This window comes from Festucalex cinctus, chromosome 11 (assembly GCF_051991245.1).
Source record: "Festucalex cinctus isolate MCC-2025b chromosome 11, RoL_Fcin_1.0, whole genome shotgun sequence".
Classification (NCBI taxonomy): Eukaryota; Metazoa; Chordata; class Actinopteri; order Syngnathiformes; family Syngnathidae; genus Festucalex; species Festucalex cinctus.
Window position 1 is genome coordinate 25200384 of NC_135421.1, and position 21104 is coordinate 25221487.

Consider the following 21104-nt stretch of genomic DNA (forward strand, 5'->3'; position numbering starts at 1 on the left):
TAATAGAAATTCCAACTTTTATTAGAACTTTATTAATTTTCAACTTAATTATGTGATAGGAGGGCTGATTAAAATGTGCATTTTGTATAACTTTTTTATGTACCACTAATCACTGTGTAATATCTGTTGCAGTTAATTGAGTGAGGTCTTTAATCTCTCCACAGAACTAAAGTGCATAAGCAGTGATGCAAGGTTTGTAGTCATGGGAGCTGCATATCATTATGCAGATTCCACGGCCCGCCTTGAGGGATTTATCCACAGGGTTGGGGGAGCGGCTGTCCTGCACTTTGCGCACGCCTCTTTTGATCAAGTCGTGGGCCAAGGAGCCCAGTGAGAGGAGAGCCAACAGCATCCCAGACCCCCATTCCAGTCCCTGCAGCTCCTCCATCTGCACAGTGGAGCTGGACGGACCAGCCAGAATGTGGAGAGCGGTGCCACTCCAACTCTTTCTCCTCTTATTCTGCTGGGTTACTTTGTGCCAATTAGAAGGTTAGTAGTATGTTTTGTTCCTTTTCTCTTGATGTGTTTTTGGATTGTTATGCGGGGGTCCTTGTTCACTTGTTGCTGAAGTCGGTTCATACTATGAAATTGGTCCAACACATGAAGTGATTAATAAAAACAAACACTTGTGAGTGAATGATGGAAGGCTATTTTTACGTGAGTAGAATGTTGACATGCAAACAGGTGGAATAAGATGGATTTTACCACTCAGTGTTTTTACTTAGGTTGAGCACAAAGCCCCACTCAGTCAGAATGGAAGTTCTCCTGGAGGAACTTTTGCCTGAGCTTTACTGTTGCTAGGTAACAGAACAGAGCATGTGACTTACAATCTGTAAGTACTGAGAGGTACTGGTTAAAAAAGTTCATTTCAACGAACCGCAACTTCAACTCAAGGAATAGAAGTGACTTTTCTGATAAGGCCGAGACATCGGGACTGCTCCAGCTCGACTCGTTCTACGTTTTAGATTGGTGTTTGTCTCTTGTGTTTGTAGCCCAGCTAGATCCTGCTTCTCAAATTGTAATCTGCTTTCTTTTTGCTCAACCCTTAGGATGTAAGCTTCTTAGTGTGAATGTGGCTACTAATTACACTGCAGCTGCTGTAGAATGGAAGCATTTCTACCTAAGTAAAGCTTGGAGAGCCACAGCTTCCCTGCTTGGATATGCCCTAGAATAAACTGGGGGTGATTTCACCTCACCGGTTGTCTGACAGACAAAAATAGATGCTTAATAGCTGAGATAAGGATGCGCTTACAGTAACAGTGTGAATAATGTACTTGATTTTGCTGATATTTGAGATGTAAATGATGACTCATGTCATGTGACTTTGTCAGCATGTTTATCATTAGTGCTAAGATGTTGACTGACTTAGCCACCTGCACAATCTATTCCATGTACATGTTTTGATTTGATAAAATGCAATGGGGTACTACGGTAAAGATTCATACAATGTCATTTCTAATATTTTAGTTTTTCAGCTAGACCTGAAAGAGTCAAATTATAGTACGCCAATGGAAACTGCGACCACAATGGTAAACATGCTTATAAAATAATTCCAAAACAATACTGTGCATTATCTTTACAAGTGTCAAATTCATCATTCAATTATTTTATGTGCATGTCAGTGGACTGTAGTAATGTTAGAAAAAGTTTAATTAACTCATTCAAACCTACAATCGTTTTGTCCTTCATTCCCAAAAACGATTTATACGTTTTGTTGGGTTTTTTTTTTAATGCAAGAGAATACAGAAGGCTTTGATGGAGCTTCTGGTATGAAGAGGAGGCTTAAAGCAATGGTAGTTATTACAAAAAAAAAAACGACCAGCAGGTGGCAGCAGAGTATAAGAGATCAGCCAGGATCATGTTGCAGTAATCTCTTTTTGTGAATGTGAATGAATATTGATGAAACTTAACTGTATTCTAATGCTAATTGCTGCAAAATGGAAAAAGATACAAATATATATTTTTTTCCTGATGAAAGAAGAGATGCTCATCTATTCTTTTGATAGGTTCCATGTTTTATAGCAATCACACAATATTAAAATCAGTGCATCCAAACTGCCACAATAATTCAAATAAAAAAAAAAAAAAAGGAACGAAGGAATTTGAACATGGTCCCTTTTTCATATGGCAAGTATTGGAATAATAACTTATAGCATATTAATGGTGCAGCACAAAATAACAATCAGAACAAATTACTATCTTTTTAAAAAAAGTGAATAAATCAAATGCCACCTAACAGTAACAAAATAAAGATCTTCTTAAATGTTCAATGAATTAATTCACGCAGTGCAGCATTGTAGTGAAAGTGCTCAGTAATGTCTTACTCATTAGATTTGCTGTGACAGTTTGGGGTACTTTCTCCGCCCCAACAAAATGAAGCCCCCCCATAACCTTTAGTAGAGCCTTATCCAGGCTTCGTCACACTGCAAAAATGCTAGTAATGGTCACGGTTCATTAACTCTCCTGAATAATTTTTCACTCCTTGGACATGTATAGCAGTTGATAATCTGCATTCATTCACATTTGCTTGACACGTGTAGCTTATAAATTACTATTTCACATTATTGTAAACATATTTTTGTCATGTGATGGTGGGAGGTTGGATTGCGCTTTATTGTGTTGACAAAAAAACACCTTTTGTTATGTTCAAACTTGGACTGCGCCTGCATGTTAAACCTCACCCTTTCCGGCGCAGCCGCCTAAATCCTTGTACAGCCGTAACATTACTTTAGAAAACAGGCGTCGTCACAAATAGATCTTTTTTTACATTTGTGACAATGCAGCTGTCTCAACTGCCATGTGATCACTTCATTTCTCATCACGTTTTGCAGAGTAACATACACCCCCACCCTTCTCTTGAAAAAAAAAATGTTGAGGATTTTTCAGTTCTAACCAAATGAAGGCTGTCGGTCCGTGCTCCATTCAGGGCTTCCACGCCAGTGCCAAAAAGCAGTCAGGCCTTTCACTGTTTTGTTTGTAACACTAAGCGCCAAAGTCACTTGTTTGGCAATTGACTGCATTCTGCTGCATGCATTTCCATATGAAACGGGCCGCAGCACTTTGCTCTGACAGCGTGGACAGCTCCGGCGTTTCATGCAGCCAGCGGACGTTTTCTTTGCCGCTCGGTGGGTGCGCAGGCCTGCGCCAAAACAAGCACCGTTTGGCGAAAGCTTAACGACGCCGCAAGAGATGTTTCAGGGGTCAGGTGTGGTTTCTCCACAGATCCAACCGCGCTGCATTGCGCTCCATCAGGGTGACACTTCCACTTATGAGTTTACATCCCTACTGGCGCTTCTTTTGTGCCATTGTGATTCCATAGTGGGCTTGGGGAGGGGCTTCATTGGAATGAAAATTCCTCTAATGTTCTTCTCTCAGAGTAGTGCCGAGTAGATCTTTGCCGCAGTGTCGTCTCCTGCTGTGGGTTTAAGTTGCAATAAGAAAAGACAAAGCCGTGCAAAAGGGAAAGAAAAACATTGACTTACACAAAAAAAAACAAATTTTGGCATTCACAATCTCTGTTCTCTATTCATATTATCACCAGGGGTTGAACCGATTAGTCGACAAGTTGACTTTACTACTCCACATCGACGTTTAAAGCTAGAAGTCAACTGATACCTAATCGTGTTTTTGGCATTGTGTCTTCAAATCAGCCAATTAATAGATGATTTAGCTCTGTGAATCAGCGAAATAACAGGTCAAAGGTGACGTCTTTATACATCTCCACAGGTCCTAGAGTACAAAAATAAGATTGTTGGGCGTTAGAATAGCGGTTAGTCTCGCTAGCTTTAGCTATTCCAATTACTGCTTGTCGAAAAATATTCAGACCAGCAACAGAATGGCTAAAAATGTACGTACAACACATGTCACTAGCAAATTATGCTAGCCTATTACCTACCCTTAAATACAATAGAAGCGCAAGTGCAGTAGAAACGTTGAAACAGAGAAATGTCTATTTTTTAGGGGCCTGGCAACAATGTCCCATTATACAACACGCTATAGAAAACGATGAAAGCAGCTTGCTCATTGACAAAGAAACATCCCTGGGCTCCCACTATTAACAGCAACTTTCCGAATATTGTTGAGTTATATTTTAATCATTTGTTTTTATTTGCTTCTATGCTAGTCTGTTGAAATATGTCTCTCTCTGAAACTTGTTTGTGTTGTAAAAAAGGTGACGAACCATTGAAGTGTGCTAAAAAATCAAATTCAATGACATCATTTGTGGTGTACTCTGTTTAAGTCAGTGACGTTTTATTTTGAAAGGCTTAACAGGAAGTGCAAAGGTGGCCGTGTACTGGCTTGTTTGTGATGTTGAGAGATGCAGAAGAAAAATAAATGCGATCTAGTTGCTCCACGACGTGTCGCTTGAATCCTTCGCCCAACAACACGACACATTGATTAATCAACTAACTTCAAATGAACTTTTTTTCACATTATAGTCGACTACAAAAAAAACCTCTTCCATCTTTGGATCTGTAATTAAACAAATATTTTATTTACGTCAAGAATTTACACACTATAAATTGCAGGAAATTGGATTATTAATTAATGCTTAAGGTTAGGGGAACCAAAGCTTTGGTTATAGAGGCTGCGTTATTAACCACTTGATGACAGCTGTCTTCACTACCCAAAATTATGCCGTCAAGAAACGCGCATAAGGTGAAGGGTCAAGTTCATTCCTAATGTGGTTGAGATCAAGGCTGCCAGTTTCTTCCTCATCAAACTCATCCAAGTCCGCTTAATGGACCTATTTTATTTATTTATTTTTTTTTTTTTTTATTTTTTATATTTTTTTTTGCATTGGGACACTGTCCTGCCGGAACAGTGTTTTAGTGTTCACCGTTTAATTGTATTAGACAAATCTCATCCAATTTTACCCATGTAGTGGATTTTCAAGCATTTTCTACCAATCATCACTTCTCCTCCCTAACATCTCAGAGTGGACATGATCAGTGTGTTGCATAGTTCAGGCTAACAGAGTCAATTGATTGAAACGCTCATTCCTGTTTGGATAGTTGTGATGGAGTGTTCTGACACTCAGCTATTCTGCCTGAATCGACCCCCCTCCGACCTGGAAGATGCCAGAGAGTGGTACCTTATCTCCACAAATGCCACTCAGTGGGAACATCAAAAGGAGGCTCGTATGTGTGCAGAAAGGAATTGCGTAACATCCTGGGAAAAGTGGGGGTGGATGGCACGCCTGTCTCCACCACTCATCAACGGCGCGAACAGCACGTTTCATTCCACTCCTCATAAGATTATTATTTTTTCATTACCTATGGAATACTTAGCATTCATACTTACTTTGGGCCTCCCTTCTTGACAGAGTCAAACCTGTTGTGATCATTTGTAGATAATTATAAAGAACGCTGAACCACCAGTCACTTTTCACAGCTTCTTTCCCCTCGACGTGATCCTCTTAAGCAACTGACCTGTATAATCACTGTGCCACTTTCTTCTTTATTTTGCCCACATTATTACTGCATTATTAGTAGAACTGACATCACAAAACCTGCAACAAATTACTTAATTTCAATAATAAAGATTAGACTGACAAAATAATCTATTATTATTATTATTATTATTATTATTATTATTATTATTATTATTTTACTTAAAGAGGAAGTAAAAAAAAAAAAATCTTGACAATAATATTTTCTATGCAGTCCCACCAGTCTAAATACAGTATTATGGTTAATATTGCATTAGTGGAATATGAGTAAGCAGAAAAATGCAGCAGTTTTTTAAATCAATATCAGAAGGCGGCCATTTTGCCACTTGCTGTCGAGTGAAAATGAAATCACACTTGCTCAGGTCTCAGGTAACAACCAATCACAGCGCACCTTAAGAAAACAGGTGAGCAGTGATTGGTCGTTGCTTGAGCCCTGAGCAACTGTGATGTCATCTTCAGTCGACAGCAAGTGGCAAAATGGCCGCCCCTCTGAGATGGATAAAAACGGCTGGATTTTGCTTCATAATTCATAGTCCACAAATGTAGCATTAATCAGAATATCATGTTTAGACTGTTGAAGTCACATAGAACATAATGTTTAAGGTTGACTTCACCTTTAAAATGAATAAAATAATATATACAATGTGTCCCCCATTCTACCAAGTAAAATTCTAGTCATATGTGTGTACGTTTGTGTGTGTGTATAGGATGTGAACTGGGGCAGTTCCGCTGCGGGACAGGCCGATGCATCCCTTGGGACTGGCACTGCGACGGGACATCCGACTGCTCGGATGACTCGGATGAACAAGAATGTCGTGAGTCATTATTAACCCACTCACAAGCTGACAATTGAGCTATTGCTTTGTCCAGGAAGGGTTTAATTACTGCTTTGCTGTATACCAGCTGATACCTTGCCTATTGCAAATTTTTGCATACTTTTTAAACTTTATTATACATATTAGCAATGATAAAGTGTTGTGGAAAACAGAGACAGTCGGTGTACCTCTCTGCCTTACAGCTCAGATAACATGCGATGACAGTCACTTCCAGTGTTTGAGTGACGGCGAGTGTATCCCAAATGTGTGGGTGTGCGATGATGAAGAGGACTGCGAAGACGGTTCAGACGAGAGGCAAAACTGTCGTAAGTTATCCGTCTTGCGACCCTAGTTTGCGTTTTATAAAACACTGCTGTCAGTGCACCCCAAGATCCTGAAAAATCGTAAACTATTTGCCTTATCACCTTTAGGTGAAGGTCCAATCTGTTCTCACTTAATGCTGTCATTAACCAAAAATGTCCACCCTGTCATTGTCTCCCTTGTCGGACATCTCATCTACTGTTTGCACGTAAATGTATGTACAGGGTGTTCCAAAATGGTTGACCCCATTCTGTATGCCCATATCTCGGAAATTACTTGATGGATGTTAATGAAACTAAATACACTTTATGTTGAAGGTCATAAGTTTTGTTGGTTAAATTTACAAAGAAAAGTACAAATATTTTTTGGTTCTATGACAGATTTTCATAAATGTTCAACACCAAGTGGCAGGTTATATTTTTGAATTACAGCCCAAGTGCTTTTTAGGACGTTCAGAACTTCCTTTCCTGTGTTTTGTGTAAGCGCGATGTTACACACAAAAACTTGAAACGTTTCTACACATGTTGTGAAAATTTGAGGTCATTCCAACAAAAATTGTCAAAATTATTGGCCTACGAAATGGGGTCAAACATTTTGGAACACCCTGTATATAGATGAATTGACCAATATGCATTTCTAACTACTTTATCCAACGAATGTGCAAGTTTGGATGGAAAATCTCTACTCTTTTGGGGGATAGTCTCAAACGTGATATGCTGATATTGCCTCAAACTTTTTACTAACTGCTAAAAGTCTCCAATCCGTCCTCAGCTGGCAGAACATGCACCAGCGGGCAGTTCAGCTGTAGCAACGGCGCGTGCGTCCCGGCTGAGTACCGATGCGACCATCTGTCTGACTGCACCGACGGCTCAGATGAGAGAAACTGCAGTAAGTCCTCCCCCAAGGTGGTTTCCCCATATTTTATCGCCATCCTCCTCTGGCATTTGTTTCAATTTGTTCAGATTAAGAGGCTCGCTGACGGACACAACGGGCCACAATATGCTTCTTGTTGTCAGAGTTTGATTGGGGATTCCTCGGTGGATTAGTCAAGATGAAGTTCAACTGCTATGCCGCTCAAAGCACTGAACGCTATGAGAATCCCACAATTTCAAGAATGTGGCTGCAAATGGCAGCATTAAATTGCCCCTGCTTATTCCTTATGCAGGACCAAAACTGCCAAAATTATTTGCAACGGCGGAGTCCAACCCAAGACACGCTTAGGACCGCCCCCTCATTTGAATAACATTTCGACTTGGCAGAACGGCCCAAAACTGCCAAAATTCAAAATAAATAAATGACAAAATAAATGACTAAATAAATAGATAAATAAATGGCTAAATAAATAAATAAATAAATAAATAATAACTAAATAAATAAGTAAATAAATGACGAAAACTGAAAACTGATTTATTTCCATTTATATTTATTTTTTTCGGATATAGTTTTCAAATTATATTCATTTTTATTTTCACTCTTAGTTATTCGTGTATTTATTTAGTTATTTATTTATTTTGAATTTTGGCAGTTTTGGTCCTCTATAATTCCTCCCATGCGTCAAGCTTTTCACTTACTGTCACGCCGTCAGGTTGACGTGTGCATTACTTTGCTCAGATGATGATCTAATCTTTCAGATTATCCCCAGTGCACAGATCTTAAATGTGCTAATGGTGCCTGCTACAACCGGACCCAGAGATGTGACCACATACTTGACTGTCGAGATGGCTCCGATGAGGCAAACTGCAGTAAGTCCAATTTGTAGACCTTGATATGTCCTTGGTGGCAACCCCACAAAAATATGACAAGTGTGTTGCACTTTTTCTTTAGCACAGCACTGCAGTACAGGCCTGTATCCGTGTCATAATGGGATGTGCGTTCCTCAACGTTATATCTGTGACCATGACGACGACTGCGGGGATCGAAGTGACGAACTGAATTGCAGTAGGATGGCTCTTTTCTACTTTCTCGTTGAATTAACTTCTAGGGCTCTATTTTCGTAAATAACGCATCGTGGTGGCAGATCCTGATTTAACAGAGGGAATGTCGTTGGAGATGCGCTAGATTGATGGTAGAAAAGCAATCTAAACTTACGGTCGATAACTGCCCACTTCATGGCACGGATGTTTTGCACTTTGCCCATGCTAAAAATTGCTTCTGTCCTCCGCTATGTCAAAATCTGCTGGCAGTAATCACTCCCGCAATGGTGTAGACTTCCCTCTCTCAGTTCTGCCAACCTACGCTCGTCTGCAAAATTACCAACACCGGGTCTAACCTGCCTCAGCTGCAGGGCTACACCTCTATTGTCTAGCTTTCTCACCGGCGACACTAGGAATTTATTTACTTTATTAACTACTAAAAGTGTCACCTTCATCTTCAGCATATCCACCATGCAGGGGCAATTACTTCACGTGCCCCAGCGGTCGCTGTATTCATCAAGTGTGGCTTTGTGATGGAGAAGACGATTGTGAAGACAATGCGGATGAAAAAGGCTGCGGTATGGATTTACATCAGTTATCTTATGCACCTTATGATACACCATGGCCATTACACGTACACGAATGGAAAAAAAATATTGAATTGAAGTAAACTTAAAAAAAAAAAAAAACTAAGGGGACTATTGAATCCTTTAAAATCTGTCTTTGAGTTTTTTTGGCCATAAAATGGCTGTCATTCAACTTGACTATTAGAACCAGAAGCGTGATAAAAGGGCGAACAACCTTAGCAATTTGTAAAGTCCCCGTAAAGTGAAAATAAATGTCTTCCAAATTTGACATACCAAAGAGAGCAATAAATGAATGAAGGAATAAATAAATAAATAAATAAATTGATTAATTAATTAATTAATACATATCAATGAAACTCAAATGGTAAAAAAACAACAACAACAAAAAACAGTTTGGGATACATTTTCTCAAATTAGTACTATCTTCTAGTTCTCAGCTTTTGTGTACGTTTTCAGCAGTTATGTATAACATGTCATGTATAACATATTTAAAAAAAAATCTCTGAATTCACTTTACAGTGTCTGTAATGGATTTCCAGTATCTAAAGTTGGAGGCGACTTCCAAGTTGCTTTTCCTGTGCTCGTCCAAGTGTGTCATTCAACTGGCTCTTTGTGGCACGGAATTGCACAGACCCCCCACCCTTGACTAAACCCCCCCCACCCCCAATCCCACCAGAGGGCTTTAGAATTTGTCCACATGGCTGTGAAGAGTGTGTGTTTTTAGAGGATGGGCTGCAGAAGCCCCCGTGACCCCCTCAGAGTTCCCTGCATTGATTTAAAGCAACAGTTCTTTTACACTGACAATGACGTCATCGGTACAACTTTGTCAAGAACAGTGTCACATTCTTTCTTTCTTTTTTTGGGGGGGGAGTTGTATGCACCAAGTGTTGTTGATGGTTTTATTTGTAAATAAGTGGTAGTATATTTTTGTTGTTCAACAGAAAATGCAGTGCATGAGTGTTACCCAGGAGAATGGCCATGCCCGTCGACTGGTGTGTGCATCCCCATGGATCAGCTGTGTGACGGGACGCCTCACTGCTCTGAAGGAGAGGACGAGACCAACACAACTGCTGGACGCAATTGCAGTTAGTACCGTTGCAGTCTGTCTGTCTGTCTGTTCAAGCACGCCCATGTCAGGCTCTTCTCATTTCAAAATAACATGAGTCAGCATTTCCATTTGGTGACAAATCAGTCTGTAGTGTGTGTAAAATACAACCAGAAAAATAAATTTTTTCGTGCTCCTATTTTTCATGAAGGTCTTTAAATGAAAGGCTTATTTCTCACTAATGTGTTAAAATGTGTTTTAAGTTTGTACTCACTTTTGTTGCCAGCAGTTGTGATTTCTGTGTATATTGAGTTATTTGGTGGGGACAGTAAATTTAAAGTTGTACAAGCTTCACACTGACCATTTTCCTTCGTAGCAAAGTAATATATATTAAAACATTTGCAAAAATGCAAAGCGTGTGCATACTAGAGCTGTGAAACGATTAAAAATGTTAATCAGATTAATCACATCTTAGAATTTTGATTAATCACGATTAATTGCTTAATAAAAAAGGCTTTTTACCAACATTTTTTGCCCGCCAAATTTAAGTTCTTGTGTTATTTTTTTCGGCATTTAACGTTAAGAAGAGGACATCGTCAGTTTTTTTTTTTTGATCCACTGCACATGCTCATCTTCCTCTTTTTCTAATAAGTTAATTACTTGCATGATTTAAATTGGAAAAAAAATGACCCCAATAGTTTGACATGAACAAATATTCTGAATGTCACATGCAAACATTTATTAAATGCTTCACTTTAATGCATGTTATTTTTATTGTTCAAACACAACCTGTGCTACCTTTAACGTAGCCATCCGCTGTCAAGCTAAAGGATCATCTGCAGTTAAAATTAATAGTGCGATTAAACTGCGCTAATACATGATTAATGCGATAATTTTTTGTGATTAATTAATTAATTAACGCTTTAACTTTGACAGCACTAGTAGATACTCACTTATGTCCTATTTGCTAGGTGTCTGGAGGTGTTCGCCTCTAAGTTGTGAGCATCGCTGTCATCCTTCACCTGATGGAGGAACCTGTTCCTGTCCTTCGGGTTACGCTGTCAGCAGCAATGACAGTCGCACGTGTATAGGTACATTTTATTCATGTGTTAACTGTAGCTGAGTGCAACCAAGGTGCTTTTGAGGTCAATATAGTGGGTTTTTGTTTCCATTCAAGACTTTGACGACTGCTCAATGTGGGGAGCGTGCGACCAGCTGTGCGAGGACCGCGTCGGTTCTCATCACTGCAGCTGCAGGGAGGGCTACATCCTGGAGCAGCACAGATACTGCCGAGCCGACATCTCGTGTAAGTGCGATGTTTCCTCTCCGTCTTACACACAGTGAGCTCTTGAAATCTTTGAATGAGCCATCAAAACAATGTCCATTAGCATAACCCCCTTCCCTGTAGATGACCCCCGTGGGTGCATGTTCTCCTTCCTGGTGCATTGTGGCATGCACATTGTTGTTTTAGTAAAGTCTCGGCTTTGTGGAGTTGAGAGTCTGACCTCTTTGGCTTTAGCCTGACTGAGAGGAGTGTGTATTGAAAGTGGATGAAAAGCACTTTACCTTTCTGTAATAACATGCCACATTCTGTAAAATTTCCACTCTTTGCATGTGCACACCAGAAAAATTTACTTAACTATTGACAAATGTAATCAGAAACAATTTTATACTTCTGCTGTTTGTGAATAGTTCTACTTCGCTGTTCTTGCAGCTGGAGTCCCTTCCTTAGTGTTTTCCAATGGCAGAGACCTACTAATAGGCGACATCCATGGCAACAGTCTGCGCACTTTGGTACAGTCACGGAACAGAGGGATTGCAGCGGGAGTAGACTTTCATTTTGATCGTCACATGATCTTCTGGACTGACACCATTCAGAATAAGGTAAGTGACAATCCATTGATACCTTTTAGATATGAGGGATCCGGTTTGAAAGTTTTTCCAGATTTTTTTTTATTTTTATTTTTTAATTTTGACATTATTTTGGTGGTCACACATGGACAGACTCCTTAGTGCAGTGGAGCTTGACATATTCTTCCTTGATCTGTTATCAAACAGAATCAAACCTTTCTTGTTCTTAAAGTGGTCCTCTTGTTTTTATCTACCAGTCTCTGACCTGTAAACAGTCAAGTCAAGTCAAGTCAAGTCATCTTTATTTATATCCTCCTGACTACCAGGAAAAAAAAAAACATTGTCCAATCATGTTTGTTTTGATATTCCCCAATCTTTGTGAAGTAACTGGAATACTGCAAAAGAAATTTTGAAAAAAAAAAAAAAGTTTTTATTTTTACGTTATGATGTGTCCATTACAGAGGACATTTTTTAAAACTTAAATGTTAGGCTCAAATACAGTTAAAATAATTCAAACAGTACTTTAATGTGTTCTTAAGAGTCTTATAGAAAACATGCTAACAATATTTAAAGCCTAAATTTGTTCAATAAAAAGTGTTATACACTTACTTTTCCTCTTCCCTAAAAAGTGCTTGCATTTGAATTGCTGGTAGTCAGGAGGTTACAGCACCTTTAAACAGTGTTTCACAATGTTTCAGAACATACTTTCTACTTAGCTTGCATTCATGGTTTCACTCTCACTTACATACCATTTTCGACACCATAATTGTATGCTAAATTCTGCACCTTGTGGATTAAGATTCCACTGTTTCTTTGTTGAGCCAGGAAAAAGAATCACCACAGCACATACTTTACCTTTAATGTCAAGTCTTTACGAGTCATGCATCACTGCCTGTTGATGTTGCGTAGAAGTTATCGCTTGAAATATCTGCAAGGTTGCTACAGTAATTAAGCGACGGCCGCTGGCCCCTGTGCAGCGGGGGTCATCATGAAGGGGAAGCTCTGTAAAATGTGAAAACAAATCCACGTGTATTATCTTTAGACCGATCTGATAAGCAGCTATGATGGCCACATACCAGGGCGCAATTTTGTAATACAAGCTCGCTTGAGTAATTATGCTGTATTTGTTTTCAGTGGCACCGTCCCTCCAAACGCATTCTTTATCACTAAAAAAAATGAAGGGCAGCTGCCAGGTTGAAGGGTCAGGGTACATCTTTTAAAAGGCATCTTTGTAAATTGAATGCCTGTGTAGCTCCACGATTAAACGCATCTGTAGCTCCATGATTAAAGTATCCAGAGTGCAAGCAGGGCATGTGAATGCAACCAGAAAGGTTCGACGACCACATCTACAGTTTCTCATTCAAATGGACTGGCTGGTGCCTCAGCACGCTTCATGACAAGCGGCAATTCGGCAGTTATAGTTTGTAAATATTAGTCAAAAAAAGAAGAATTAAGATATTTATTGCTGGTTAAAGGTTAGTTTCACATTAAATGTAAAACAAAGAAATTTACATGTGAATTTAAAACAACCAAATAGCCTCTGCTACCTTAATGCTAACATACTTGCTAACAATTAGCATTTATGTGGTGGTACTGTTGACTGTTTTTTCCTGCCTCTATCACATTTATCAGGTAATAATATCGCATCTTCTTTTATGAAAACAGCGAGCACCTTGGAGCTACTTTCCCACCAACAATGCCGTCTTTTGTTCACAGGTGTTTTCTGTGGGCATGGACGGGTCCAATCTGCAGGTGGTTTTAAATGTATCAGTTGACTACCCCGAGAACCTGGCGGTGGATTGGGTGAACAATAAACTGTATGTGGTGGAGGCCAGTGTCAACAGGATCGACATGGTGGACCTGGATGGAAGTAACCGGGTCACGCTCATCACTGAGAACCTGGGTAACCCTAGAGGACTGGCGGTGGACCCCACTGTCGGGTAAGCACATCTCCCCATTCACATACACCTGTCCTGCCCTGGCCCACATACTATTTTGTGCTCCACTGGCACAGAATAACGTGTGTGCTTGCGTCTGACTGAGATTAGCGAGACGTAATGTAAGTGATGACCCTAATTGTAATCCAATTCAAGGGAGGGTAGAGACAGGTGGCTGCTGATATTTTGTTCATTTTTAATTGAAACTGTATCACCATAAGGTGCCTTTGAAACTTCCCTGTTTCACATAAAAAAAAAAAAAAAAAAAGCTAAAATTCGCATTAATGTTCTTTCTTTTGTGGCTATAGGAGTCCTAATTCAAATGTCCCCTCCACAGCTATATGTTCTTCTCAGATTGGGAGGCCCTCAACGGACAACCTGGCCTCGAGCGAGCCTACATGGATGGAACCAACCGTTATGGGATCATCAGAAGTAAACTGGGCTGGCCAGCTGGCATCACGCTAGACATCGAGGCCAAGCGCATTTACTGGGTTGACAGTCGCTATGATTACATTGAAACGGCAACCTATGATGGTCTTCATAGGTAAATATGACAGTTGCTCGTGAACTTCTTTAGATATTCAATCAATGTTTTTTTTTATTTCACTTTTATTTAGCATTAAAAAATATTTTTTTTTTTATATTATTATAAAATATGTTATATATTATTATTATTATTACTTTTTAAAAATTAAAATGTTACAAATAATAGGCTTACCTATTTGCTATGTGATATTTAATTAAATACTCAAAGAAAACAAGTTATATCAAGATGTTTCTTTGCCAAATCCTGATTAATCAAAATACACAATATTTTGAATAGAAAAACTGTTGCTCATGGAGGTGCGGTGGTACCACACCCATTTGGGATCAGCCTATTTGAGCACAACGTGTATTTCACCGACTGGACAAAAATGGCGGTCATGAAAGCCAACAAGTTCACAGACGCAAGCCCTCAGGTGGTCTACGCGACATCGCAGACCCCACATGGGGTAGCAGTGATACATCATCTCAAGCAGCCAAACGGTAAGCCTGTAAAGTGGTGAGTGTACGTATTGATGGATTTTTCACTCATTCAAGTGTTCTAACGTGAGTTTTTGCTGTTTTCTCTTTAGTGGCGAATCCTTGCGGTATAAACAGAGGCGGGTGTGACCAGATCTGCGTTTTGAGTCACAGGAGTGACAATGGAGGGTTAGGCTATCGATGCAAGTGTCGCATAGGCTACGACTTAAACACTGATGGCAAGAGATGTCTTGGTAAGAGAAAACATGTCCCATCTAATGATGTATATAAACTGCAATGACCACAATAATCCTCCAATATGGCGGGCTTTCTGATCTGATGTCTCCAGCCGTGAGGCAGTTTCTGCTCTTCACCAGTCAGCTGGCTGTGCGAGGGATACCGTTCAACCTCTCCTCTCAGGAAGACATCATCCTTCCCATCACCGGATTACCATCCTACTTTGTTGGGGTGGACTTTAGTGCCGAGGATGACGCTATCTTCTTCTCAGACACGGCCAAAGATATGATCTGTAAACAGAAAGTGGATGGGACAGGTGAGCATTTGCATGTTGTGTAGCTCAGCTTGAACCTAGAATTACTTGAAAAAAAGTGTTCAGGGTTTCAAAAGTATGGCAGATGGACTACACTAAAGCACATTTAATAGTCATTGCTAATCTGTCCAAAATGTAAAGATGGAAAAATGATTTGAAATTGAGATTTGCACGTGGCTTATCGCTGCGCAGAGGCAGGTTAGACCTGATGTTGGTAATTTTGCAGACAAGAGCAGCCCGGATGGATCTGCACTGCTGTGGGAGTGGTCACAGCCAACTGCAATTATTAATTAAAGCGGGTCCTTTCATTTAAGCACATCTGCGCCCTGAATGTTTCAGAGGGTTTGGTGACCACTGTTCACAACCATATGAGTGAAATACAGTCAATTTCCAACACACATGTCCATGAAGCTCAGAATCTGTCTACCTGTGCCACGATCGATTTCATCAATATCGTGTTAGACCCGCTCTGACAGTATTTTGACACGGTCTGAGCAGGGTTAAGTTTATACCCACTTTGTGATTCTATATTGTCACGCTTGTACCAGCCCTCCTGTTGTGTTTGCTTCTTAACAATGTTCATGGGTCAATGTGACCCATTCTAATGTTTAATCATAAAGAAATGTCACTTAACGCAATGCAATGTTTTTAATCTTACAAAAATTGAAAAACGAAGGCCAGCAGACAAAGTTGAACCAAAGTTTTTTTTTTTTTAGATTTTCCAAACGGGTCAATTTGACCCACAACATAGTTGTAAGTAGAGACGTAGGCGTATAAACATGCAAATCCACCAGTTTAAATAAAAAAAAAAAAAAAGATGCTCCACTGCTCTGATTACACGTGTTGTTTTTGGAACAGCTCTCGTTTTTCCCTTCCGGTCCATTTGAAGAAAATGCAAGCTGACAGCATATTTATTCAAATGTGGCTCATGCTTTCATCTCTGCGTTAAAGAGTCGTCTAACTGCTTTGATCCGCACAGGCAGGGAGGTGCTGGCGGCCAACAGAGTGGACAGCGTGGAAGACCTGGCTTACGACTGGATTTCTAAAAATCTCTACTGGACGGACCCGCGATACCGGAGCATATCTGTCATGAAGGTCACGGATAAGTCCAGACGGGCTATCATTCAGAACCTGAACAACCCGAGGGCCATCGTGGTTCATCCTCTTGTTGGGTAAATCAATCACATATCCGTAGATGTGAATTGATTATTTGCCTTGCATATATAGAAAATCATTATAGCAATATAGAAAATGAATGGACGAATGGTTGTAGGCTCCACTATGAAGCATATCCACATGTCAGTGGCGCTTACCTATTCACAAAATGCCCTCAAATAAATCCATGGAGAAATTCTTATTCAGCACAAGCTGTTATTTCCAACAGCCTCAAAGTCATAAGGCCTCTGCATCCACATGAAGAGATTAGCGTAGCATGAAGGGCGGTATTGTAATAGTAATACCAGGCATTGGGCTTACGCACTATTATAATAAAAAAATAAAAGTGGAATTGCAATTCATTTGAATGTTGTTGCTAACCAGGTCAAATACTTTAGCACATCCATTCTACTTGTTTATGTTTCTTTTCCAGATATATTTTTTGGACCGACTGGTACCGGCCAGCAAAGATTATGAGAGCTTGGGGCGATGGGTCACATGCCCTGTCTATTGTAAACACCACTCTTGGCTGGCCTAATGGTCTCGCTATTGACTGGAGGTGAGCCATGCAACGGCCCGGGCCAGCAAAATCTAATTGACTGAAAGCTGTATTTATTTTTCACTCATGCCTAATATTTCCTCTCCACACAGCACAATGCGTTTGTATTGGGTGGATGCCTTCTTTGACAAAATTGAGCACAGTAATTTTGATGGACATAACAGGATTACTTTGGACCGCGTTACTCAGATGTCCCATCCTTTTGGCCTCACCATCTTTGAAGGTAATTAGCCCTGGTATACATTTAAAGGTCAAGTCAAGTCAAGTCATCTTTATTTATATAGCACAATTCAGCATTTTTCCATTCCATGTGTAATACTTGATGTGACTGTTGACATAAATGGACAGCATTCGTAATTGTTGAAATGTTTGTTTTAGTAATGGTAATTTAATTCGCTACATTATTTCATTGCTTTAACTGAAATTTTTATTGTGATTTATATTGTATTTTATTATTTTATTGTATTTTATTCAATATATATTTTTATTTAGATTTTTGTGTTTGTTTTATTTTTATTTTAAAATATTTTTACTGTTATCTATGATCTTTCAAAATTATTAATACACGGAAAAAGACAAAATAGTAAAAGCACATTATTATTATTATTATTATTATTATTATTATTATTATTATTATTATTATTATTATTATTATTATTTTATTGATGAAGATGTATTTATTTACTTGTAATTTCTTACGTTCCTGAACATAAAAATTTTTGTAATAGTAGTTTGAAAAGAATGTCAGTTAGCTCAATGCTAACACACAATGTTACCCGACATCGAATGGTTAACAAATAGCATCTATGTGGCGGTGTTATAAAACTCACAGGCATTAATCTTTATCTTCTATGAAAAAAAATGTTTATTACTGCAGATTACTGAGTCATGTAGTTGTGAAACTCTTATTTGTTTTTGCCCAAATGACTGTATTATACTGCTAAAGACGCACACACCAGAGAGAGAAAAGTGGCTGAAACGGATTAATGGCGTTTCCATTCATTTCAATTGGGAAAGATGATTTGAACACAACTCTATACATATTTATATAGAAGAATCAAATGATAAATGCTGTATTGCTCTTTGTCCAGGTTATGCCTATTTTACCGACTGGCGCCTGGGTGGAATTGTCCGCGTCCGCAAGACTGACGGTGGGGAGATGGTTGTTATCCGACGGGGGATCAGCCACATCATGCACGTCAAATCTTTCAACTCCAACTCTCAAATCGGTCAGTGTGTTTCTCGACAGCTCAGTCATATTGATTCCACATCGTACTAGCATGTTCCTGACTTGACTCCACCCCATCGCAGGTTCCAACCCGTGCAACCGTCCGACAAATCCAAACGGGGACTGTAGCCACTTTTGCTTCCCCGCCCCCGACTCCCACCGAGTGTGTGGGTGCCCGTACGGCATGAAGCTGTCCCCTAACCAGCAGACGTGTGTGGAAGACCCTTCCAGCGAGCCCCCAACACTGCAGTGCGGCGCCAACTCCTTCTCCTGTGGCAACGGCAAATGCGTCCCAAACAACTACCAATGCGACGGTGTTGACGACTGCCATGACAACAGCGATGAGGCCAACTGTGGCATCAACAGTAACGTTTTCCCTTTAAAGGGATACTTTACTTATTTAGCCCATTATAGCAATAAAAAGTTAATATTTTGTCTATAATTAATTTGATACTTTCATTATTTTTCACGTACAATTAGTACCTTTAAAAACACATTTTGCAATTTGCTGTCGACTGAAAGTGACATCACAAGGGCTCAGGTAACCAATCACAGCTCTCCTGTTTTCTAGATTTGGTCATGTGACATTCACAAGCTGAGCTGTGATTGGTTACCTGAGCCCTTGTGATGTCATTTTTAGTCGACAGCAAGTTGCAAAATGTGTTTTTAAAGGTACTAATTGTACATGGAAATTAATTAAAATATCAAATTTATTATAAGCAAAATATTAATGTTTGACTGCCAAAAATGGCTAAATAAGTAAAGCATCCCTTTAATGCCAAAACTGTTTTTCATGTTGATACTTTCACTTCCATATAATGACTTTGATTTCTTTCCAGACACCACTTGCTCCCCTTCTGCGTTCACCTGCGCCAATCGGCGATGCGTGCCGGCCAAGTGGCGTTGCGATGGCCACAACGACTGTCTGGATGACAGCGACGAGTCCGACTGCCCGACACATGTGCCTGGAACCTGCCCGGCCAATCAGTTTGTCTGCGCCAACCACCGCTGCATCCCGCTCACCTGGCGCTGTGACACTGACAACGACTGCGGCGACAGTTCAGATGAAGCGGACTGCCGTGAGTTTCTCATTTTTCACCCTGGGAACTAATAGAATTTTGGTCTGAGATTCACATTAAGGTCAATATTTGTCCACAGATCAGAGTAGCACATGCCATCCAGACCAGTTTCAGTGTCCAGATCATCGCTGTATAGCCCCCAGCTATGTCTGTGATGGCGATCGCGATTGTGTGGATGGGGCTGATGAGCAAGGATGCAGTGAGTAGTCGTTCATTCTTAGAGGAAACACTGTTTGCATTAGACTGGATATTTATGATATTGCTAAGACTCAGTCCGTTCATATGCATACGTTAATTTCCACACACATTTTTACCAGTCAACTCCAGCCTCTGTAAAACAAAACAAGCACTGTTTGTTGAGCTCATTTCCGCTATTGCACAACAATATAGGTCAGCATATGTAAATAACAAAGGTCAGACTTTAAGCTTTGCTATGCTCAACTGGATTTTGCAGTCTACAACTGCACTGCCAACGAGTTCAAGTGCTCCCGCGGTCACCAGTGCGTCAACTCCTTCTACCGATGTGACGGTGTCTTTGACTGCACGGATCGCTCAGACGAGCAAGGCTGTCGTAAGTACATGAAATGAAATGTTTTATTCTTGCCCACTTGACACTATTAGATAGGCAATCTAATGAGGGCCAATAACGAGGTGAATTAAAATTGACACAAAAGCACAATAATGAACCGATGATGTGCAGTGGCAATCATGGTTTGTGAGGCACTACACTCTAAAAACAGTTGGGTCAAAAATAATCCAACTATGGGTCAAAAATGGACCAATTCTCAACTTTCTGGGTTGTTTTGCATAAAAAAGGGGGTATTTTTGTATAAAACAACCCATAATGTTGGTTCAGATCCTCTACTTGGGTTCATTTGAACCAACTTTCTGGATTGTATCAATAAATAAACAATTTTGAATAAAACAACCCATACAAAATTGGGTCAGATCATCTACTTGGGTAAATTTGACCCAACTTTGGGTCAAATATTGGGTCAATTTGTATAAAACAACCCAGAAAGTTAGGTCAGATCCTCTACTTGGGGTTAATTTGGCCCAACTTTGGGTCTAAAATTGGGTCAATGTGTATAATACAACCCAGAAAACTGGGTCAGATCATCTACTTAGGTCAATTTGACTCAACTTTGGGACAAAAATTAGGTCATTTTGTATAAAAAACTGAGAAAGTTGGGTCAGATCATCTACTTGGGTCAGTTGGACCCAACCTTCTGGGTTGTTTTACAAACAAACAAATAAATAAATAAATAAATAAATAAATGAATACAAAATAAATAAATAATAATAATAATAATAATAATAATAATAATAATAATTATTATTATTATTATTATTTTGTATAAAACAGCCCCGAAAGTTGGGTCAGATCAATGGGTTAATTTGCCCCAAATTTGGGTCAAAAATTGTCATTGTCATTAAAACAACCCATAAAGTTGAGTTAGATCCTGTACTTGGATTAATTTGACCCCAAAATTGCCATTTTGTATAAAACAACCAAAAATTTGGTCAAATGAACTCATAAAGTGGATCGGTACATTTTTTTTTAAACCCCTAATTGGGTTATTTTTGTCCCAACTGTTTTTAGAGTGTAG

The 21104-nt window shown here is 39.6% G+C and overlaps 1 protein-coding gene across 2 annotated transcripts in view; it reads left to right on the forward strand.

The window, feature by feature from the left end:
- Nucleotides 1–21104, forward strand: part of lrp2a (low density lipoprotein receptor-related protein 2a) — a 56883-nt gene that overhangs the window by 289 nt on the left and 35490 nt on the right. The window contains exons 2-25 of one of the 2 annotated variants that reach the window (XM_077536489.1): nt 165–489; nt 6160–6267; nt 6471–6593; nt 7360–7476; nt 8220–8330; nt 8413–8526; nt 8963–9079; nt 10030–10173; nt 11105–11224; nt 11311–11439; nt 11848–12017; nt 13701–13924; nt 14259–14465; nt 14745–14947; nt 15037–15177; nt 15273–15476; nt 16453–16645; nt 17062–17187; nt 17280–17410; nt 18279–18416; nt 18499–18780; nt 19255–19494; nt 19574–19693; nt 19949–20065. In XM_077536489.1, the coding sequence (XP_077392615.1) occupies nt 222–489; nt 6160–6267; nt 6471–6593; nt 7360–7476; nt 8220–8330; nt 8413–8526; nt 8963–9079; nt 10030–10173; nt 11105–11224; nt 11311–11439; nt 11848–12017; nt 13701–13924; nt 14259–14465; nt 14745–14947; nt 15037–15177; nt 15273–15476; nt 16453–16645; nt 17062–17187; nt 17280–17410; nt 18279–18416; nt 18499–18780; nt 19255–19494; nt 19574–19693; nt 19949–20065 (3847 nt within the window). In that variant the 5' untranslated portion in view covers nt 165–221. Of the gene's footprint in view, nt 1–164; nt 490–6159; nt 6268–6470; nt 6594–7359; nt 7477–8219; nt 8331–8412; nt 8527–8962; nt 9080–10029; nt 10174–11104; nt 11225–11310; nt 11440–11847; nt 12018–13700; nt 13925–14258; nt 14466–14744; nt 14948–15036; nt 15178–15272; nt 15477–16452; nt 16646–17061; nt 17188–17279; nt 17411–18278; nt 18417–18498; nt 18781–19254; nt 19495–19573; nt 19694–19948; nt 20066–21104 lie in introns of those variants that run through there. The other variant, XM_077536491.1, reaches the window with a different exon arrangement.